This window comes from Mycteria americana, chromosome 1 (genome assembly GCF_035582795.1).
Source record: "Mycteria americana isolate JAX WOST 10 ecotype Jacksonville Zoo and Gardens chromosome 1, USCA_MyAme_1.0, whole genome shotgun sequence".
In the NCBI taxonomy this organism is placed as follows: domain Eukaryota; kingdom Metazoa; phylum Chordata; class Aves; order Ciconiiformes; family Ciconiidae; genus Mycteria; species Mycteria americana.
The window spans coordinates 44,759,488-44,778,562 of NC_134365.1; the positions used below are offsets into that span (position 1 = coordinate 44,759,488).

General features: G+C 34.7%; 1 protein-coding gene across 2 annotated transcripts in view; it reads right to left on the reverse strand.

Annotated features, from left to right (window-relative positions):
• The window catches only part of PPP1R12A (protein phosphatase 1 regulatory subunit 12A), a 123,916-nt gene that overhangs the window by 20,158 nt on the left and 84,683 nt on the right, over nt 1-19,075 (reverse strand). For both annotated transcript variants that reach the window (XM_075496247.1, XM_075496254.1), the window contains exons 10-19: nt 17,513-17,728; nt 16,612-16,706; nt 13,397-13,519; nt 11,379-11,540; nt 10,748-10,924; nt 6,994-7,084; nt 4,861-5,058; nt 4,515-4,683; nt 2,280-2,398; nt 1,501-1,566 (exon numbers count right to left, since the gene is read on the reverse strand). In XM_075496247.1, the coding sequence (XP_075352362.1) occupies nt 1,501-1,566; nt 2,280-2,398; nt 4,515-4,683; nt 4,861-5,058; nt 6,994-7,084; nt 10,748-10,924; nt 11,379-11,540; nt 13,397-13,519; nt 16,612-16,706; nt 17,513-17,728 (1,416 nt within the window). The remainder of the gene's footprint in view (nt 1-1,500; nt 1,567-2,279; nt 2,399-4,514; nt 4,684-4,860; nt 5,059-6,993; nt 7,085-10,747; nt 10,925-11,378; nt 11,541-13,396; nt 13,520-16,611; nt 16,707-17,512; nt 17,729-19,075) is intronic.

The following is a 19,075-nucleotide window of genomic DNA, read 5'->3' on the forward strand; positions in this document are numbered from 1 at the left end:
CAAGTCTAGGACGTTCTGCACAATTTTGATACTATACCGGAAATTCCATAGCAGCATTTGAAACATTTGAAAAGAAAACTTAAAAACACATGAAATACTTATTTTGATATTCAACTCACTTTCACTCTGTTTCGTATTTTCTGCAGCTGATATGACAAAAGAGCTTATATCAACAAAGCAAAATCAATTTATGTAGCTAGCTGACAGTGAAGTTGGTTCACACATTCAATTTATTTCAGAGCTCTCCATGAACTCAATTCTGATATTATATTGATTTATAATGAAACCAAACTGCCAAAGTCTTTTGTAGCAAGTATACAGGCTAGGAGAATGTTTTGACTCCTAAGTCAGGCCATGATTAGGCAGTCAATTCTACACTTCTCCAGCATCCCACCCCAACACACCCACCCGTTTAATCATAGATCATAGTCATAATTTTGGGCCTGATTTACCACTATTTCACTGTAGTTTTGTATGAGTCTAATTCTATCAGAAGCACCACATGCACATTGAATGAATTTCTACAATGAATTAATTTCTACAGAACGAATATGGAGTAATTACAGATCTAAGGATAACGATATGTACTAGTGGGAGGAAAGGAAACAGGACTATGCATTTATGTTAACATGACACAAAAATAAAAAATACAGCAAACCAAAATCGCGAATGAATCTCAACTAAAATATTTAAGGAATGTGTAACGGAAGCTTTTACAAAAAGGGGAGAAACATCACTTGAGTTTTATTCCTCAGTAATGAATCTGATTCTGTAGTGTTTTACTCCAGGGTTTAAGCCAACAGAAATACATTCTGCTATACCATTTTATAGTACAGCTTAAGTCACTACTTCCCTTTTAACCCCTCTTCATCCCACTGTCACGCACCATTCAGTTTATAAGGACTTTTTCCATCAAATCAAGCCTATTATATTCCACTGACTTTTTAACAACACTAATAATACTGAATCAGGATGTTCAGAAATCCATCTTCTTCAATGGAGAAATCAAGTATATTGTCCTCTTCAACCTTCTATGCTTCTTTATATTAACTTCCCATATTATTTGTTAATTACATTATTGACAGCACCGAGTTTAATTTTAAAAGGTTTTAATTAGTGTGCATAAGTCACTGGACATCATTTATCTGAAAGTAACAGAGCAGATGGAACAAAGATTTTTGCAAGGTAGAAACTGAAAGCTCCCTCCAGTAACTTGCTGCAACATGTCCCTGACCTATGTGTCAGAAATTTCTGGATGCTAATTCTACATAATCAGAATGGAAGAGAAAAACATCAGTTTTAGCCATTGTTAATACATTAAAAATTGTTATAAAAGTCTGCAAAGGAAATGGCACTGAACCATAGCCACAAATTATGAGTCAGAAAGCACTCATAAGAACTCTACCGTAAGTACTCTTTTAATTGAATCCAACTGCAACAAAAATTTTATTATCAAAATCTATCTGTTATTTAATAAATTAGTTATATTTTTAAAATTACCTGAGTTTCTTTCTTATTTGTTCCTTCTTCTGAATCGGACTGGTGTTCCTGTTCATTTTCATCACTCTGGTAAAAGAGGTGGGAGAGGAAAAATAATGAAACTGTTGAAAGCTTACTGAGATTTTAAGGCATTCTAGACTTTTAATATGAAAATCTAAGAGCAGTAGAACTCTACCTAATTAAAATGTATAGCGAGTATATGGGGTATGTGATGAAAATTCTCAAACAAATATATGTTTTCAGTACCAGAAGGAGAGGAAACAGAACTTCGCATTTGGCACATGAAAAATCTTGCTTTTACAAAATTACATACTGATCCCACGACAAAGAAAAGGGAAAGGTGATCGGCTGAAACATCAGCTATAACCCTTCTAATCTGACAGCAGTTCTTTCAGTTGTAAGTACGTGGCTACTTGTAATGTGTCAGATAATGAGTCTCATTCTTACAGCTTTGGTATGCATGCAATAGAAAATCATTGTTCAATTATTATTTTTTCCTTAGATTATGATTAATTCCTATTAAGTTATGGTTATTACAGTATTCTAGAATTCTTTCTAGCATTATCAACATAACTTAGACTTAATTTTGATTTTGCTCCTGAAAGCTTGAAAACAGAGAAACAGAGAATACCCAACATCAACAAGCATCAGTTTTTACAGAACAGTTAGTTAAGATAGTGTATTACTCTCAACTATTCTCTATTTTAAGCATACACTATACACATTCCATATTGCTGCAAGCTAAGGCTATAAATCAGCAGTAGCAGTCATTTACTTACATCTTGAGTCCAAAAAGAAACTCCTGTAGATCGTCGTTTTTCTCTTGGTCGCCGCCTTTCCCTTATAGACTTAGGCTGTGACTTGTCTTCTTCCTTTTCTTCCTCTTTTTTGCTCCCTTCTGTTAATAACAACTTTCTTGTTCATTTAAGTGTGACACAATCTAATTTTCTGAAAGTTTTCTGAAATACTTCTCAGTCTTTAAAATGCTTACAATTAATGTTTCTACCTCAAATAAATTCGCTAAAGAGCTTCTTACCACATACAGGGTTTGCTGTAATATACATTCCTGGGAAGACAGCTCTAAAATACTGTAAATACTGTTCCAATTGGTGAATAGCAACTGCAAAATACTAATTCCATCTCAGCCACCTGAACAAAATGTTTCAATATAACAGTAATAACCTACAAATTGGACTTAAAATTCCATTTTCAAAACTGCGACATAATAATTCAAACACTATCTGTGTCAGTAGAGGTATAAAAGTACAAAGTAAGAGAAGATAATTCTTCACCATTCTTCACCAAACAAGGGGTTTTTTGCTTACATCAAGAATTCTGTATTAAAAAAAAAAAACTTTTAAAAGTCTGTTAAGTCCTCCTTAGAGTCCCCCTTTTCATCACAGTCCTCTCCATTTTCCCCTCTAAGGGAGAATAAAATGGGATCTCTAGATTAGATTAATACTATATTACAGATTTCTTTTTTCTTTAAAGGAAATGCAATTGCAATTCAAACCTGACATAATACTTCAGGATTGTGTTTGTTCCCCCTCTGTTTACAAGTAATTTGTAAAAAACAAAAACAAACCCAAAAACCCCCCTGCCCAAACAGAAGTTATTTACCTATTATCATGCAGTCTATTCAGTCCGCTATTCTTTTATTAAAGAAATAAACCATAGATTTGAGTTCAGATCAACGCAACACTACTAATTTAACTTTACCATCACTGGTCTTCAGAGGTAAATAAACATTTTAGCATGAAGCAAGAATTAAACAGAAAAGAAGGAAATATAAATATTCATGGAGAACACACAACTTTGCTGATTAAATAAATGATGATTTTACCTCTGGGCTTTCAGACGGTAATGTATTTCTCCTCCTAAAGTCATAATTTGAAAAAAACCTGCTGTAGCTAATATTTACCCATGAAAATCTTTTCCATAAAACAGTCTAGAAAGAGCTTCCTACAGTAAGCATGCATTACTAAAGAATCTTAATCCAAATTTCAATTCATGTTAGGACAGAGGGAAGAAAATCAGAAAGCATATCCCTGAAGCTTAGCCCCAATAACCTCCTCAGAAAATACTAGTCTAGGGAACACAGCAATACTGCTATATACTTCATGGAGATTTCATCAATGAATGATTTAATCTTATCCTCTCTTTAACAAAATATCAATTTCAATCAGTAGTCCTATACTGAATCAATAACTTGAATTAAAAGTATTTCTCCCAAGTCAACCGCAGAATGTCTTCGAAAGAGAACAGGACATCACACTGTATGTCAACAGCCTTCTCCTTTGACAGGCAGCTAATCAAGCACAATATTTCTGAGAATTATAGCAGATGATTCACATTTGAAATGAGGGCAAAAACTCTATGACATCAGAGAAAAGCTTTTTTCTAACCTCTGAATCACACATCTGATCTTTAGTTTAAGATTAGATAAACCAGTTAAAGTATCTAGAAGCATGGTTACATGAAATATTCTGAACTAACACCACACTACCACCAGAAGTACCCCCTTGCCTCCTTTGTTTTCAGCTGCTCATGAAACCATGAGAGGTCCTTAAAGCATTAAAGCATCATTCCAGTCCTTTAAGGTAGGAGGACTGAAACAAAATCCCAGTTATTTAGCAATTATTTAATCAAGTAAAATTCCTCCTCAATACCTGCAAGTATTTAAACTCTGAAATGTGATATTTTATTACAGTTGCTGTGTTAAAGCAGAAATGAAAGCATTATGTGGATACTGACAGCAGTGTATTTGATGTTTCTATGACCCACCAATGGAAAGCCCAGATTCACATACTAAACAGCTGCAAAACACCACCAAATACAGAAAATCTTTTTTCCTCTCTATACAAAAGTTTTGGAATTTCTTACAGAAGATAGAGTAAGATACATCCTCAGTGGTCTCACATATCGCACCCCATTTTGAACTATCTTTAGAAACATAAGCGGCCCTTTGTCAACTAAAACAAACAAAAAAACCCCTTCACAAACAGTATTCCTACCTCTCTCACTTTCCTTTGTTCCACTCCGAGAATAGGCAGAAGTTATACCTATAAGGCTGTTTGGTCTGTTTAGTTGACTTGAAGTTGAAAGAGAGCTAGTGGAGGTGGAGAGCGAAGAGGTGGATGATGAAGAAGTTGAAGTTGAAGTTGGTCTATAGCGATGATACGGCTATTCAGCAGAAAAATGTCAAAATTAATTTACAAAGATTAAACAAATATAAACCACAGGATATTAAAACATTTAAATATATAAGTAATTCTTATAGTAGTACCAAAATTGTAGTATTATAGTTGGAGTTAAGATTCATATAATTTCTCTACCTAAAGAGACCCATCATGAAAATACCTCTTCAACAGTTCGGGAATATCTTTGTCTATAATCATCATCTTTAGTTTCAGATTCTTTCTTTTCTTCTTGTTTTTCTTTGTCTTGCTTTTCTTTCTCTTCTTTTTCTTTTTCTTCATTTTCCTGTTCTCTGGTTCGCGTGGGACGACTTCTTCCTATAGTTTTTTCAGCTTCTTGAAGATCTGTCAGTGTTACACCCTGTGAAAACAGCATGATATATTGATGATATATGATATATCAACGATATATCATATATCATCAAACAAAATGATATATTGAAACAACATTTCAATATATCATTCATATTAATGTAGATGATCACATTATATAAATACATATCTTAAATAGAAAATTCAGCTTAAGAAAATTAATTCTATCTATTAAGAAATAAATTTTATCTGTATATTCTACCTATAAGCTTCTCTCTCAAATCTTGGAACCAAACATCCCTCTTCGATTATTGGCAAGCCTTTCATCTAATTGATCTACCACAGATTCTCCAGCAACACAATTTTTAGTTGAACTAGTACATATAGATCACATAGAAAATAATGTAGAAAACATTTAAGAACCCATTAGATCTCTCCAATATAATCATCAGCATCTTTTTGGAAGAACCCTAAAAATACAATACTTATCAAATTTTCAGAAAAGTTGATATTTTACAAATTCACTCACTGCAACTGGATTTTTAGGCCAACAATGCAAAAAAACCTTCACTGACAGCACCAGAGAAAGTTGCAACTCATTCCTTATTTCCTTGTTATTCTGAGGCTAAAAACTAGTTTTGAAGTAAGCCCAAAAAGCAAACAATTTTTGAAGACAACTTTTCTCTACTGCACTTTTCAGGTGACGTATATTACTGAGATACTTCTCAAAACACTTCGTGACCTACTCTTCAAAGCCAACTTTGCAGCTTATCAGTTATTTAATTGTTTTTTGTGTTGATAATGTTTTAGTACGGTAATTCCTTGTAGCTTCTCCCATGTAAAGATCCAACAATAACTGGCCTGTGGTTTGACCATCTCTCAGGGCTCTGGATTAGTATCAAGAGGTAAAAAAGAACTCCAGTAAGATAAACCTGTATCAAGCAGTGTGGATCTCTCAATAGGAAAGGTACCCAGAAATATTTGAGGGGTTTAAAACTGCAAAGATTTGAGAGTAATGTCAGTGAACAATGTAGATATACACTTGGCCTTAAAGCAGATGATGATGGCTGGAGTATTTCTTTGTGCCGTTTTATCCAGGGACTATTTGCTGATTATTCTCAGTTTGCCAGCTGACACAAGAAGAGATGGGTAGACACACTCTGGAGGTTAGTGGTTGGTAATTGCTCCACTGCCCAAAAAGCATTCAAGTACTGTTTAGAGAGAATCTATTTTGCTACTGTCACATCCTTTCCTATGTCAGGATTGCACTGGTTGCAATTCAATATGAGGTAGTTCTGATAGAAATTGGGAAGAACCACCAAATATATCAGTATGTAAACTAAGAGAGAGAAACGCTGAAAGGAGACACGCAGTTAGATTCTAGGTTATTAGCGAGTAACAAAAAACTCTTCCGTGGTACTCGTCCATGTCCACAGAAAATAGGTTGAATGTATTTTTTTCTACGCCATGGACCTTATTAGCTATCCATACGTTGGTCAGCACAATCATGTTATCTTCAATAGTCCATGCACAGAAAAAAGACTTAGAAATGGAAGTAAATACAGTACACTATGCCTATTTCTCAAGTATTAAGTCTTCAGCAGAAGCATATAGCTGTTAGTTCTTGAAGAATTAAAAGTCTTAAACATCTACATAACATCAGATACAATTACTTGAGTAAGCCATTTTACCATAATGCAATCAAAAACTTCCTTTCAGTGGAGGAGTCTGTGCTTTCAAATTTGTATTAAGTCACTCTTCAGTGATTAGAAAAAGCAACTTTCAGTACACAATGAAGGGTCCTAAAGCTTTCAGGGAAGAAAGGAAAAAAAAAAGAAGCTTTATTTCATCTGGTACAAGTTGTTTTATACCAGGAAGACCCATCAGTTTATTTGGAGCTTTACTGAGAAATTAAAACTTCACTGTACTCAGGGAGCTACATGGGTATGTTTCCATAAATGTAGAAGCTGTAGTAAAACTATACCTGCGTAGATCTTCTAGACTGTCTTGCTTGCCTGGATCTAGCTTTTCTTTGGGACTCTGACTCTTCATCCCGTACTGGAGTGAGGTATGATCTAAAGAGTTAATTACAAACAAAATTGGCAAACGATAATTTTTGTACAAATGCATTAAATGGTCAGAAAAAAAACCCACAACATGATATGACTGAAAATCAAAGCAGTTAGAGGAAAATCTTTAACTATATAAGACGGATTCCATTTTAGACATTTCATCCATACCATAATGATCTATTAATCAAGATAGCAGCCTTACAACTCAATTAAAATACAGTGTTTTCCTACTTAATTTAGATTTGTTTTTACATTTTTTCTAAATATAACGTAAGCTTTTTCGCTACTCTACTAACGTAGGGGTAGAAGATCTCAGAGATTCAGCCAGTTACACATTTGTACATAAACTATGCGTGTGTGTGTATTAACTTTTAACATAACTTGTAGCCTTTTAGAAAAAGCTAAATGTACTGCTAATGCAGAAAACCTAATTATACCATCTATTGTATCAGAGATTAAAAATCCTTGAGGAGGTGGTTACCATATTTTCACATGAATCATCCATGCTTTGAGTAATCCAACTTCCTTTGAAAGAACTGTGCTTAAAAATAAATCCTCATGAAACCCACAAAAATCCTGCAGAGTACGCAGGTAACTGTAATCAAAGCCAAAAGGCTACTAGAGTAGACATACAAGGTCTGGACTCTTTAAAGAAATTCTCCAACCCAGGCAACTGCGGTAAAAAAAATTAGAGACATACATATACATGCATAAATATATATATTTGTATGTATGTAATATACATATGTGTATGTAAAACCAAGAACTTGGAGGTTTTTAATGCATTTGTTGGTTTTATATCACAGAATATGCTGGGAATGCTGTTATAATTAAACATTTTTTAAAAAATCCTTAGATTAGCTAAAAGTTAGAAAAATCTGAAAAAGCAAAATCAAAAGGCTGCTAAAAGATGCTTAAAATACAAAACCTCTCTGAGCTTCTTTAGATTATAAAATTAGTTACATTAAAAATAGTAGAGTCAGATTCTGTAATATTTTACGATTGTCTGTATTTTGTACATTTCATTAGTTAAGAATATTGGCTAATGATTATGTTTGAGAAGCCATCTCCTATTAACACTTAAATAATTTATCTATGGAAAGAGCAGTTCTTTGGTCACCTACTTAGGTATTTGTCACCCTTAGCACATACTAGAAACAGCTCTAAAACAATTCTAAGCTTTTAAAATAAATTTCGATTACACAGACCTATGGATCACTAACCATGTTCTATCTCTACTAAACAAATTACCCCCAAAACACAGAAAAATATAAATAGCTGCTATATTTACAAATGTAGAAACATCCCCTATCTTATGACACATTTAAAAAAAAACCCACGATATTAATTTGATTTCCCTATCCCGTTCTCTTACAAATAGCATTTTTTATAGATTTTCCATATTCCTAGGGCCCTAGGCCCTATCTATATTAGGAAAAGGGTGCCTGTTAGCTGCTTTAGCTAACATGACCTGAAATACTACCAAAGCTTTGATTGCAGAGCAGGTGTAATCTTCAGGGCTTGAAAATTGCTACAAATTACTCCATACAACTTGCTCTTTAGTAACTGGTGTACATATTCCTACCCTCCAATAAATCTGAAATACTTTAAACCTCACCGAGGGAAAATTAAAACTCTCAACTTGCCAGGTGCACAATACGGCTACTGTCAGAGTGGAAAGTACCCTTCCTTAACACCCCTTGTGTCACGCCCCATAGTATTATTCATGATACAAAGATTTAATGATTCAAGTTTGTCATTCTCTTCCCTGTTGCTCTACACCAATCCTAAAAATTAGATAAAAAATATAGCTTCTTCAGCTATTGCAAAAGGATGCACCATTACATGCTTCTTTACTAGAAATAGTTTATAATGTGTTTACTTTTCAAATATTCTTTGAAATACTATTTCAAACATACTTTCTAAATAGACACTTTCAGTCTATAAATATGGATTAACCAACTTCATTTCTTAAGAAAATATTTAGCATATAGTATTTCATATACAGACAAGTTTTTCATGTGCATATAAACATACAGATACACACACACGCACATATATATGTATCTGTATATATACAGATAGATATGCATGTGCTGATATTTAGAGCACTACATTCTCACATGTACGCAGTAATTATTCCAGTTTTGCTGCTTTCTAAGACTTAATGGATATTTTAATATACCATCAAGAATCCATCTGCAACAGTATATTACACAATCGGCCCAGAGTCAGATAAAAGCAAGGACTTTCAGGCCAATTGCAGGTATCTAAAATGTATGTAGTATATGCATATTAGTATACACACACTAGTGAGAGCAAACAAGACAGCAAAAGCCTTAATTCTAAATTTCCTTGCTTTTCTAGCTCATATGAGACTGAAATAGCATTTGCATGTTAAAATTGGAACTACTTTTGAAAAAAAAAAAGATGCATTTCGTTGGTTTTGCTCTTGCTTTGTTGGTTTCAGTCAAATTTCGCTATGGAAAATGCAAGTTCCGGCTATGGTTGTTATTGAAATGGGTTGTAAGCACTTGTGGGCACCTCCTGAATCATGGTGGGGAAGAAAAAAAAGTAATCCTCATTTCATAGAAGGTATTTCATCTCAGTTTTGGGTATGAAAGGAGGAAAACAGACTACCCTAAATAGGCCTAAAGCTATGAAGAATCTTTAAATGTTGCTGCTGCCTTAAGTGAACCAAAAGAATCCAGGTTTCTTCTGTAACAATGAACAGCTTCATCACCTCTGTGAACATACAGAGATACACACATCTGGCACTGATACAGGAGTTACATTTCAAAACTACTGCAGGAGCAATACAGAAATCTGAACTTGCATTTCAGCAGAAGGGTTAAAGGATAAACTTTTATAGATATCCAGAGGAAGAAGAACCCAGGGAAAGCTAACAGGAATTAACAACCTTGTGAAATCTTATTTTTGCTTCCATAAATAGCAGGTAACAACTCTTTATGGAAACATAATGATGCACCAATCTTAACTCATCCTCCATGTAACTATAACAGAAAAAACACCATATTGTTAAAATGAGATTTACATCAGATTCTTACTCATTCTTCATACTGAATAGCTCTTAAACCATTGCATTTACAACTGTATATTACATTCAAAATAGAAGAGACCCTAAATGATGCAATGAAATAAACAGAATGTGTTGGGTTCAATACTCTTTTCTCAGTAGTGCCAGGCATACAAAATGACTGAAAAAATGCTACATTGCAACTTACTAGCATACTGCCAGTGGCACAGTAGCTCCATCAGCAGCAATGCACTTGTAGGAAGTAATTAATTATTGATTTTCTTATCTTTAATTTAGCATTTTTGCAGTTTCATTATGGGTATTTTTAAGAGGACCCATTTAATCTATTAACAGAAACACAACTATGAAAACACTGCATTCCAAATGAGAACCCAAGGCCAGTCAAAAATATACAATATCAAAGTTTAAATTTCATGAATGGTGTCTACCAGTACTAAGCTCCTACATAAACTGAGGCACGTTGCTAGTTGTTTCAATAAACAGGAAGCAAACAATGCTGCTTTACATATTGTACTATCCAAATTTGTGGTTACCAACACATTCCTTTAAAAGAGAAAAAAATACAACTTTTGTATAAGAGCAACATTACTCTTAGGACCTTTACACACCTCCGTCTCTCCCTGACCTCTGATGTTGAGGACACAGTGCCAGAAGTAGCTGTAGTCATGGCTGTGGTAGTGGCTGTAGCATTTACAACAGACGGTGCAACAGGAACGGTCACTGCTGTAGGAACACTGTCCTTTTCTTTTTCAGTACTATCCTCAGCCCACAAACGATTTGAGGTACTATAGCATAACAAGCAGCAACACAAAAAAAGAGAAAAGGAAACAGCTAAACAATGAAAGCACTTTACTAAACAACTAATAACATGTAAATTGAGGGATGGATTTTTTTAAGAGCAAACTGAGAAATGTCTCTACTATGAAAGCTCAACTTGAGCTATTAAATTGAATAAATTAAGAATTGAGCAGTTCACAATAAATGAACTTTTATTCTTCACACCCTTCTAACATTGGATCATTTTATACCAACATGGCTGTCACTTTACAGTAGAAAGCCATTCACAATTTTTGAGCCAAATTGTATAAAATTAAAACAAATTTAACAGGAAAGTTAAAAAATCCAGAGCCCCAGGATCTACTAAACAAGAACGCATGCACATACATAAGCACACAGTAGACCTGACAAAAAAAAAAAAAAAAAGAAAAAAAAAGAAAAAAAGTGTGCTGGTGCCATTACCTGCTTTGTACACCTGCTGAAGTAGAACCCGTTGTACTCTTTGTAGTAGTGTTTGTGCTGGCAGGCAGTGTTTTCTGAAGACCAGCAGAAGAGGTAACTGTTGATGCAGTACTTGGAACGTTAGAACTAATCAAATCATCTTGTCTTCTACCAAAGGAGCCGCTGAAGGAGAGACATATACAATGGATGCATTTGTATTACTTATCTTTGCTCATTAAAATATCACAAAGCTGTGAATGATCCATTAAATTCCTGCCTGTGTATTCTGTGTCTCAGTTGAGTCTCGGAAACTTCTGGGGTAAAAGAAGCATTTTCAAAAGCCATTTTCTTCACTATTTCCTTGACTAGGACTTTTAATTTATGACTTGAGAGGGCAGCAGAAGTGTCCTTTAGTCCCAACCATTTCTCCACAGGAAGAGGAGATAAAGAATGGAATCTCACCGGTTTATGTCTTGATCGCATCTACTGAAGTATTCATATAGGGCCCCCAATGTCCCATTTTTAAACTGCTGTTTCACCCACACTGAATACCTCAGAAAATGCGGAATTTTACTCCACAGCTTGTCAGAAAAGAAAATGTCATTAGTATCACGCCTCTTATACTTTTCTACCAATTAAATGTACTGTTGTTTCTTTTTTTTAAACTTTAATAATTCCCAGAAAGATTAACCTCCCACTCATGCTTTCCCCTTCCTCCTCAAGTTGTAAAGAAGATCCAGTGGTTTCCACATTTTTATTCATTGGTTCTGGCTGAACAAATTTTGCATTACCAAGTCAGGATGCTTGCCCATGGCTAAACCTCAGAATCCACAGTTAGGACAAAAGATTTAAAGGAAAGATACTTCTTTGACATTCTGCAATTATCATTTTTTTGTGTTACTATCAATTCTAAAATGACAAAGAAAAAACAATTGTACAAGAACAACTAAGGAAATACACCATTAAAGCATCACATGCAATTTAAAAGTGGTAAGTGCGTTTTGTTTGAAGACCAGAGTGTAAATATTGATAAAAGCTAACATGCAAAGATTGTTCTCATATATCAACTGTTGATATTTTCCATCCAGAACAGGAAACCTGTGCAACATCTTTCCTAAACCTGAAGTTAGGAAAATTGAGTTTTCTTTTTAAGGCAGGAGGTTAACAAAGATGTAAGATGTATTATGCTGTATGAAACAGCCTGGCTACATGCCACTGACAACATCAATGTCAAGACAAAAAAAAAAAAGTTAAGTACCCATCACCACAGACATCATCACCGCATATCAATATGCAGCTTAGCTGCCTGAATGACAATCTTTTTTCTTGATCTATTCATTTTAGATATTTATTGCTCCACTAATTCCAGTGAAGAACTTTACTCGCATAGCTACATTGAAACTACACAACGGAGTAAAGTTAATCATATATATATATTTGGAGGATATGATTCCTTCTGAGAAAATCCTGCAAGATAGGAACCACACACACCTGAAAATTATTTTCATATTAATCATCATTTACTTTGCATTCAAGTTAGTTTTACGTATGCATTCTATGATTCTGATACTCAGGGTAGGTGTGGCTATAACCTACCATTATGGAGAGCAGCCCAAGACCTCTGATACTGTCATGCAAACCCAAAATTTAACACAGAGAATATTCTTCCCCTTTTCTTTTCAGATACCAAGAAAAATCACTTCTATTCCAACATTTAAAACAGTTATCTTTGGCTACTGAACTAATCTGGAAAGAGTCAAATGAACCTCAAACTGAAATAAACAATAGGAAAAAGGAAGCATATAATTTTAATTATATAGCAGTTGCTGCAACACTCTAAGCTAGTAAAAATGGTGTAGCTTTAAAATCAGCATGAGCATTGCATCAGCATAAGTACATACTTTGCAATTATTATGAACAACATTTCAACATGTCACCATTCAATTCTAAACTGTCCTTACAAAGTGATTCAGTATTTAATTTGTTTCTTTTAATTTGTAAGCTTAATTTGATAAAAAAGATAAGAGAAGATCCCACACCTTCTTTGATAACTTGTGTTTAATGATGTAGGACCTTCATTCAAACTGTTTTTCTTGACATCTTCCTCCCATTTTCTCCTGGTGTAGGAACTGCCGCCACGTATTGAGCTAGCAGACGAGTCCCTGTAAAAAAGATTTTATTTTAGCAAACTTGTATTACAGAAGGTTGTTCTTGATGAGAGCTGAAAAGGAGTTTCAAATTAAAGATTAAAACCCTGGATAACACACTTAAAATAAACATAACCATGCAGAACAGGAATAAAATTACCTTTACGGACAATAATTTTCAAGGTCCTGTGGAAAAAAAGTACATTCATACTAACACTGTTAGAAATATAATAGAATAGTAGCATCAAAAGAGAAACAGCTAAAGAGGATGTAATCAACATGAAATCAATCATCAGTTTTTATCTGTGACCATCACTGGCTTTGTTTTTCTCAAAAAAAGGAACAAGAGGCACTTCTGTTTGCTCCTGAGACTATGCAGTGCAATAAAGAGTAAAGTACTTGGGTTTTTTAGAAATTGATTTCATGGTTTTTTTCATTCTTGGACATTATAAGATGAAGTTCAAAAGCTGACTAGCCTTTCGAACTCATGATACTGTAGACTAGTGTAAACAGGCCTGCAGTAGCCATTCCTGAGTGGCCGGTCACATATTACTAGCTGACATTACTTCAGTCATAACGAATTTCCAGCTTGTTGTTGCAGTTTATAGCAGCAAGAAATAACCTCGCAAAAATCTACTTAGAAAAACTACCCTGAAAACTGACACTGAAATGCAAAAAACTGAATTTCTAATAAAAATGTCAGCTCAAGATTTGAAGTAAAGTTCAGACAGAAGGAAGAAAAAAAAAGTCTTTCACAAAACTATACATAAAAGGCAACCAGGTGTGCAAGGGAAAATAAAACAAAATTTTTTAAAGATGTATTTTATGTTCAGATACCACTGGCCTTCAGAACATACCTCTTCTTGCACAAAAATTTATGCTAGCACTTCTGTGGTCAGAAACAACTTTAGAAAATGGTCAAACACGGGCCAATGCAGTGTTATTCCTTGCCACCAAAGAGAAACACAAATTCTGAGTTATCATCTACCACAGAAAGTTCCTGCTACGTGACAAATTTTTCATAATTACTGAAGGCTTCACTTTGCCAAGACACTACAGACTTCAGCGCTTTTGCCGTAGCATTGGATAGTCGACTGTGGCTGGATGTCTGAGATTTGTTAATCTAAAAGCCCAGCTGGGACTCGTCTTGAAGTCCTTTCCATTACTCACCGTAGGATGTTAGCTGGATTACCCTACATCATTGATAAGCTAGACAAGCAGGTGTTCAGACAGGTAGAACAAGAACCCAGCATTAAGCTAAGCAACAAGGACAAAGATCTGGGACAAAGGCAGAAACCTTAATAATTTACTAAGGTACTTGTAGGGCAGATGGTTAAATTCTGCATGTAAAGAAGGTCAGACTAAATGTTAAAAAACTCTTATGGCTTTAAGTAAGCAAGCTGGGTTATCTGCCACATCATACGCTAGGCAAAGTATTGGTGCTTAAATAGGCTGGCCTAAAAGCAGGCTTCATCTCTGGTACACCAAGGAATACAGAAAGTTCTCAGCTCAATTCTTTGGTCAGCACCGAGACTAACAAGACTGATGACCCCAGTTCACCCAATGCATATGAGGAAAAACACGCTACTGCTGATACCCACTATTGGAACTGTATCTGTGAATACGCCATGATGGTTAAGACTGGCATGTCAAGGATGCAAATAAACCTCAACACTGAAGCAAAATTTAATCCCTTTGTTACAAGCAATAACAGCTTCTAAGAAATAAAATTGCAATGAAATATTTATGCCAATCTGAAGGTATCATCTAGTTAAGACACTTTTGGAGAACAAGAGTTTTTGAGAAGATCTCAATAATAATAGTAATAGTAGTAGTAGTAGTAGTAGTAGTAGTAGTAGTAGTAATAATAATAATAATAATAATAATAATAATCACCATCATCATCATCATCTTATAAACAAACCAAAACTGACAAACTCAGCCTCAAAGAATACAGTACTCCAGAGAACGATAAGCACAAACAGAAACTCCAAAGTGCCCTGTTACAGAAATACGGATTAAAAAAAAAATCTGGCCAAGTAACATGAGAGATGCTAACAAACTAAGCTGAACTTTAGGGGACTGTGAGAGCTGGAATATCCCTGTTTCAAAACAGAATTTGTCACCCAGAGACTAAACTTAGACAACAGTATTCTGCAAGCATAAGAAAAGCCAGTATTTATTTTGTGTTTGTGCTGAAATGAACAATTCTCAAGACTAGCAACAAAGAAGCTCTTCTTCAGACATAAGATTTATCAGTCTTATAGACAATGATTATAATAGCACATTTTGAGCAATGAGAGGATTTTCAGCTCAGGTCATCCAACATTCAGCTATCTAGATACGATCCAACAGAAACAAGACATTAGGGAGACTTCTAAGTTTTGTACTATATATTCTGTATTAACTCAAGAAAACGTCCGAGTAGAGCCTCAATAAAGGAGAGAAGTGAAAAATGGGAGGTTCTGTCAATGTAAATATGCCATGAAAGTGCCCCAAATCCTAACAGGTAACAAGCCTATGCACCTAAACTTTTTATTTCTTTTATACTGAAAGCTACAGAAGAAATATCAGCAAAGAAAGTAAAAATCTCCAAAAGATGATGAAAGGTCAACATTTAAACAAGAAAAATGGAAGAACTGCTTTTGTAACTTAACTATGATCTTTGTAAATCATTGCTGCTGCATAATATGGTCTTGAGCAAAAACTGTAAGAAACATTACATTTTATTATTATCAAAAGTAATAATGGATGGAGCCCAGCAGCAGTACTCCATGGCTCAAGACAAAGCAGTAAAATGCTTTTAGCACCCTTCACTAGCTTAAAGTTTACAACTTCATATTTTGGATTTTATTTATTTTCTCTCCCAAGAAGACAACACTCATTGCCCAGTTCTGCTCTTGTCATATAGTAATTTGGATTTTAAAAAGGGTCATTATAATTTACAAGATCAAAAACCTTCAAGAATTGGATTACCCTACAGATTAGCATAATCTATAGAGCAGGATAATGCTATAAATTAGCATTGTCTTAAAATCTGTAAGTTTGTCAGCCACTTTAAAATCAAGTAATTTTATATTTAACAGAAATTACAACTTCAGAGTCACCTGTTTTCTTTTTCATCAATGTCAGAGGTACTGGCCAGTCGTCTTGGTATTGTAGGTGCAACATATGCAAGTCGAGTTCCTTTTCCATCTTTCTCCTGAAAGACATGTATTTTTAATTAAGTGTTACCATTATTGATTATACTGCTATTGGCTGGAAAATCATCATTCTGACAACTTCAGCTGTATTTATTGTGACCCGATTATACAAATGAGTTTTAAGCTTCAGTTAAATATCATAAGGACTACAATAGGAAAAGGAAACTGTTTATGTTTTCAATCTAGTCATGCAAATGACTTGACTTCTCTTTTTTCTGCTGTGCTGCAGTACAATTCCAACACTGATTACTGAAAGCAACTGTTTTAGTATTTTTATATAGTATAGTATAGTATTATTCTTAATCCTGAAAACATTTAAGCATTTGAATTTGAATTTAAACTTGAAACAGAATCACAAGTTCTATGCTGTTCCATTACCTGTTCCAAATTAATCCTTCGCTTGGTTCAGTGTATTCATGTTTAATTATAGAACTAAATTTTTGTAAATAAAAAATGACTACAGAATACAGAGGGACTCCTTTTTTATAAGATTCTTTCAACATCACGCTCCAAGTGATGCCGAAACTATCAAACCTCTGATCTCCCTTAACTGTAAAAACTACTACTAGCATTGCAAGTCCCAAAAAGGGAAAAGCCCCAGACCTATGGCCGAGGTCACCAGACAATGCAGACGCATGCTACACTTCTAAAGAGACTATGCAGAAGCTGGATAATTTAACTCTTCTGAATTTTGATAAAGCATAGATGTGTAGTACAGTCTTACTTCTACAATACATCATAAACATCTATCCTAAGTAAGGTAGATCAGTTCCTCAAAATGTTGTTTCACACTGAAAATGATTACCTTTTCTTTGTTGTCCAATGAAGAGGAAAGTCTAGGACTTGAAGCAGAACGCATAACACCTGCAGAGTCCTTTTCTTTCTGAGCTTCTTTGGAAGCAGTAATCTCTGCGAGTGCACCATAACTACCAGTTTTTCTAAGACCTAACCTCCACGAAGCAGGAGATTCATCTTTCCTCTCTTCTTCCTTGGGAGAAACCTTGGTTGTAGATGTTGGAAACTATAAAACACATGTAAGTGAATTTACATTATTAGTTTACATTACCTGTGATAATTCATGCTCCTTGCGGAGATTTGAGAACACAACTGTTCTTTAATAATCATAGAAGTGTTGAATTCATAGGGGAGTTGTTGTGAGAGACAACCTACACACTCTTCTCTTAAATTAGTTAATGAGATAAGAAATGTAAGACTGGTCAAGGTATACTACTCCTCTAAAAGTTAGCTTAGAAAAACCCACACTTTGTAATACACACTGTGATCATGAGATGCAAACTTAGAAACATGCAAATCCAGTATCAACATTTTGATTAAATATGTTATTTTGCAACCTGTACACAAACCTGTGCACACCAGAACCTCACCATAGATTTTTCACCCTTATTGGGCACAAGAACAATGCCAGTTTTGCGCAAGCCCTGCCTCCATGATGCAGGATCTACTGACTCCACGACAGGAATGATAGGAGGAATGAAATCATACTAAAGCCAATTAAGACAAGACAAAGATGAAGATTGAAAGAATGGAAAATAGAAACAAAAGGTTGTTTTAAAACTACATAGTTTGTTCCTACGTCTATGTTATGTAGCTTTTCGTTACAGCACAAAATACCAAAAAGCAGTATGAGACTTAAAACCTTAGTGACAGATTCTTAGTAAACACAACACAGCATGTTTAGCCAATTCAGAGACAGAATTGCAGTTTGCATAGAAGAGGACAGCAAAGCCTGTTGACCTAACAAGGTCCATGGCCTAAATCCTCATATGGTTGAGAATACTGGAAGATTCACACTCACATACCTCTTCTTACCATATTTAATTCGTATCCCTTAATGACATCCCATGCTAGCTTAGCTATCAAATCCATACCTTCACTCCCAAACTCGCATTACTTCAGTACCCTCAGACAGAAAGCAGCATTACTGAACGCCATATAGACTGAAGAAAACCAAATTCAAGCTTAGTACACTGAATCTGCACCACTTGTGAGCAACACACGGTTTGGCCATCTATGGTGTAAAAGCAGAAGAGTAGCTGCAGTAGCACAGATGGTGCAAACCTGAAAAGGCAGGTGCGAGAGTAGGTGCAAGATCACACATACAGTGCTGTTTTACCTTCATTAGTAAAAATAGTTTAAAGCCTTTTTGTTCATTGACATGAGCTGCAACTGCTTCTCTAGATCACACATACATGCTATGTTACAAGATGATCAGTCTTGATATAAATGTGCATTTATTTTGTAGCTACAGAGGGCCCTGAATTTATCACATATAGTATGAGAAAGATAACTACAGTTTACTTTTAACCTGCACCTTTTTACCTTTAAGACCAAAAGTTAAACCATTAAT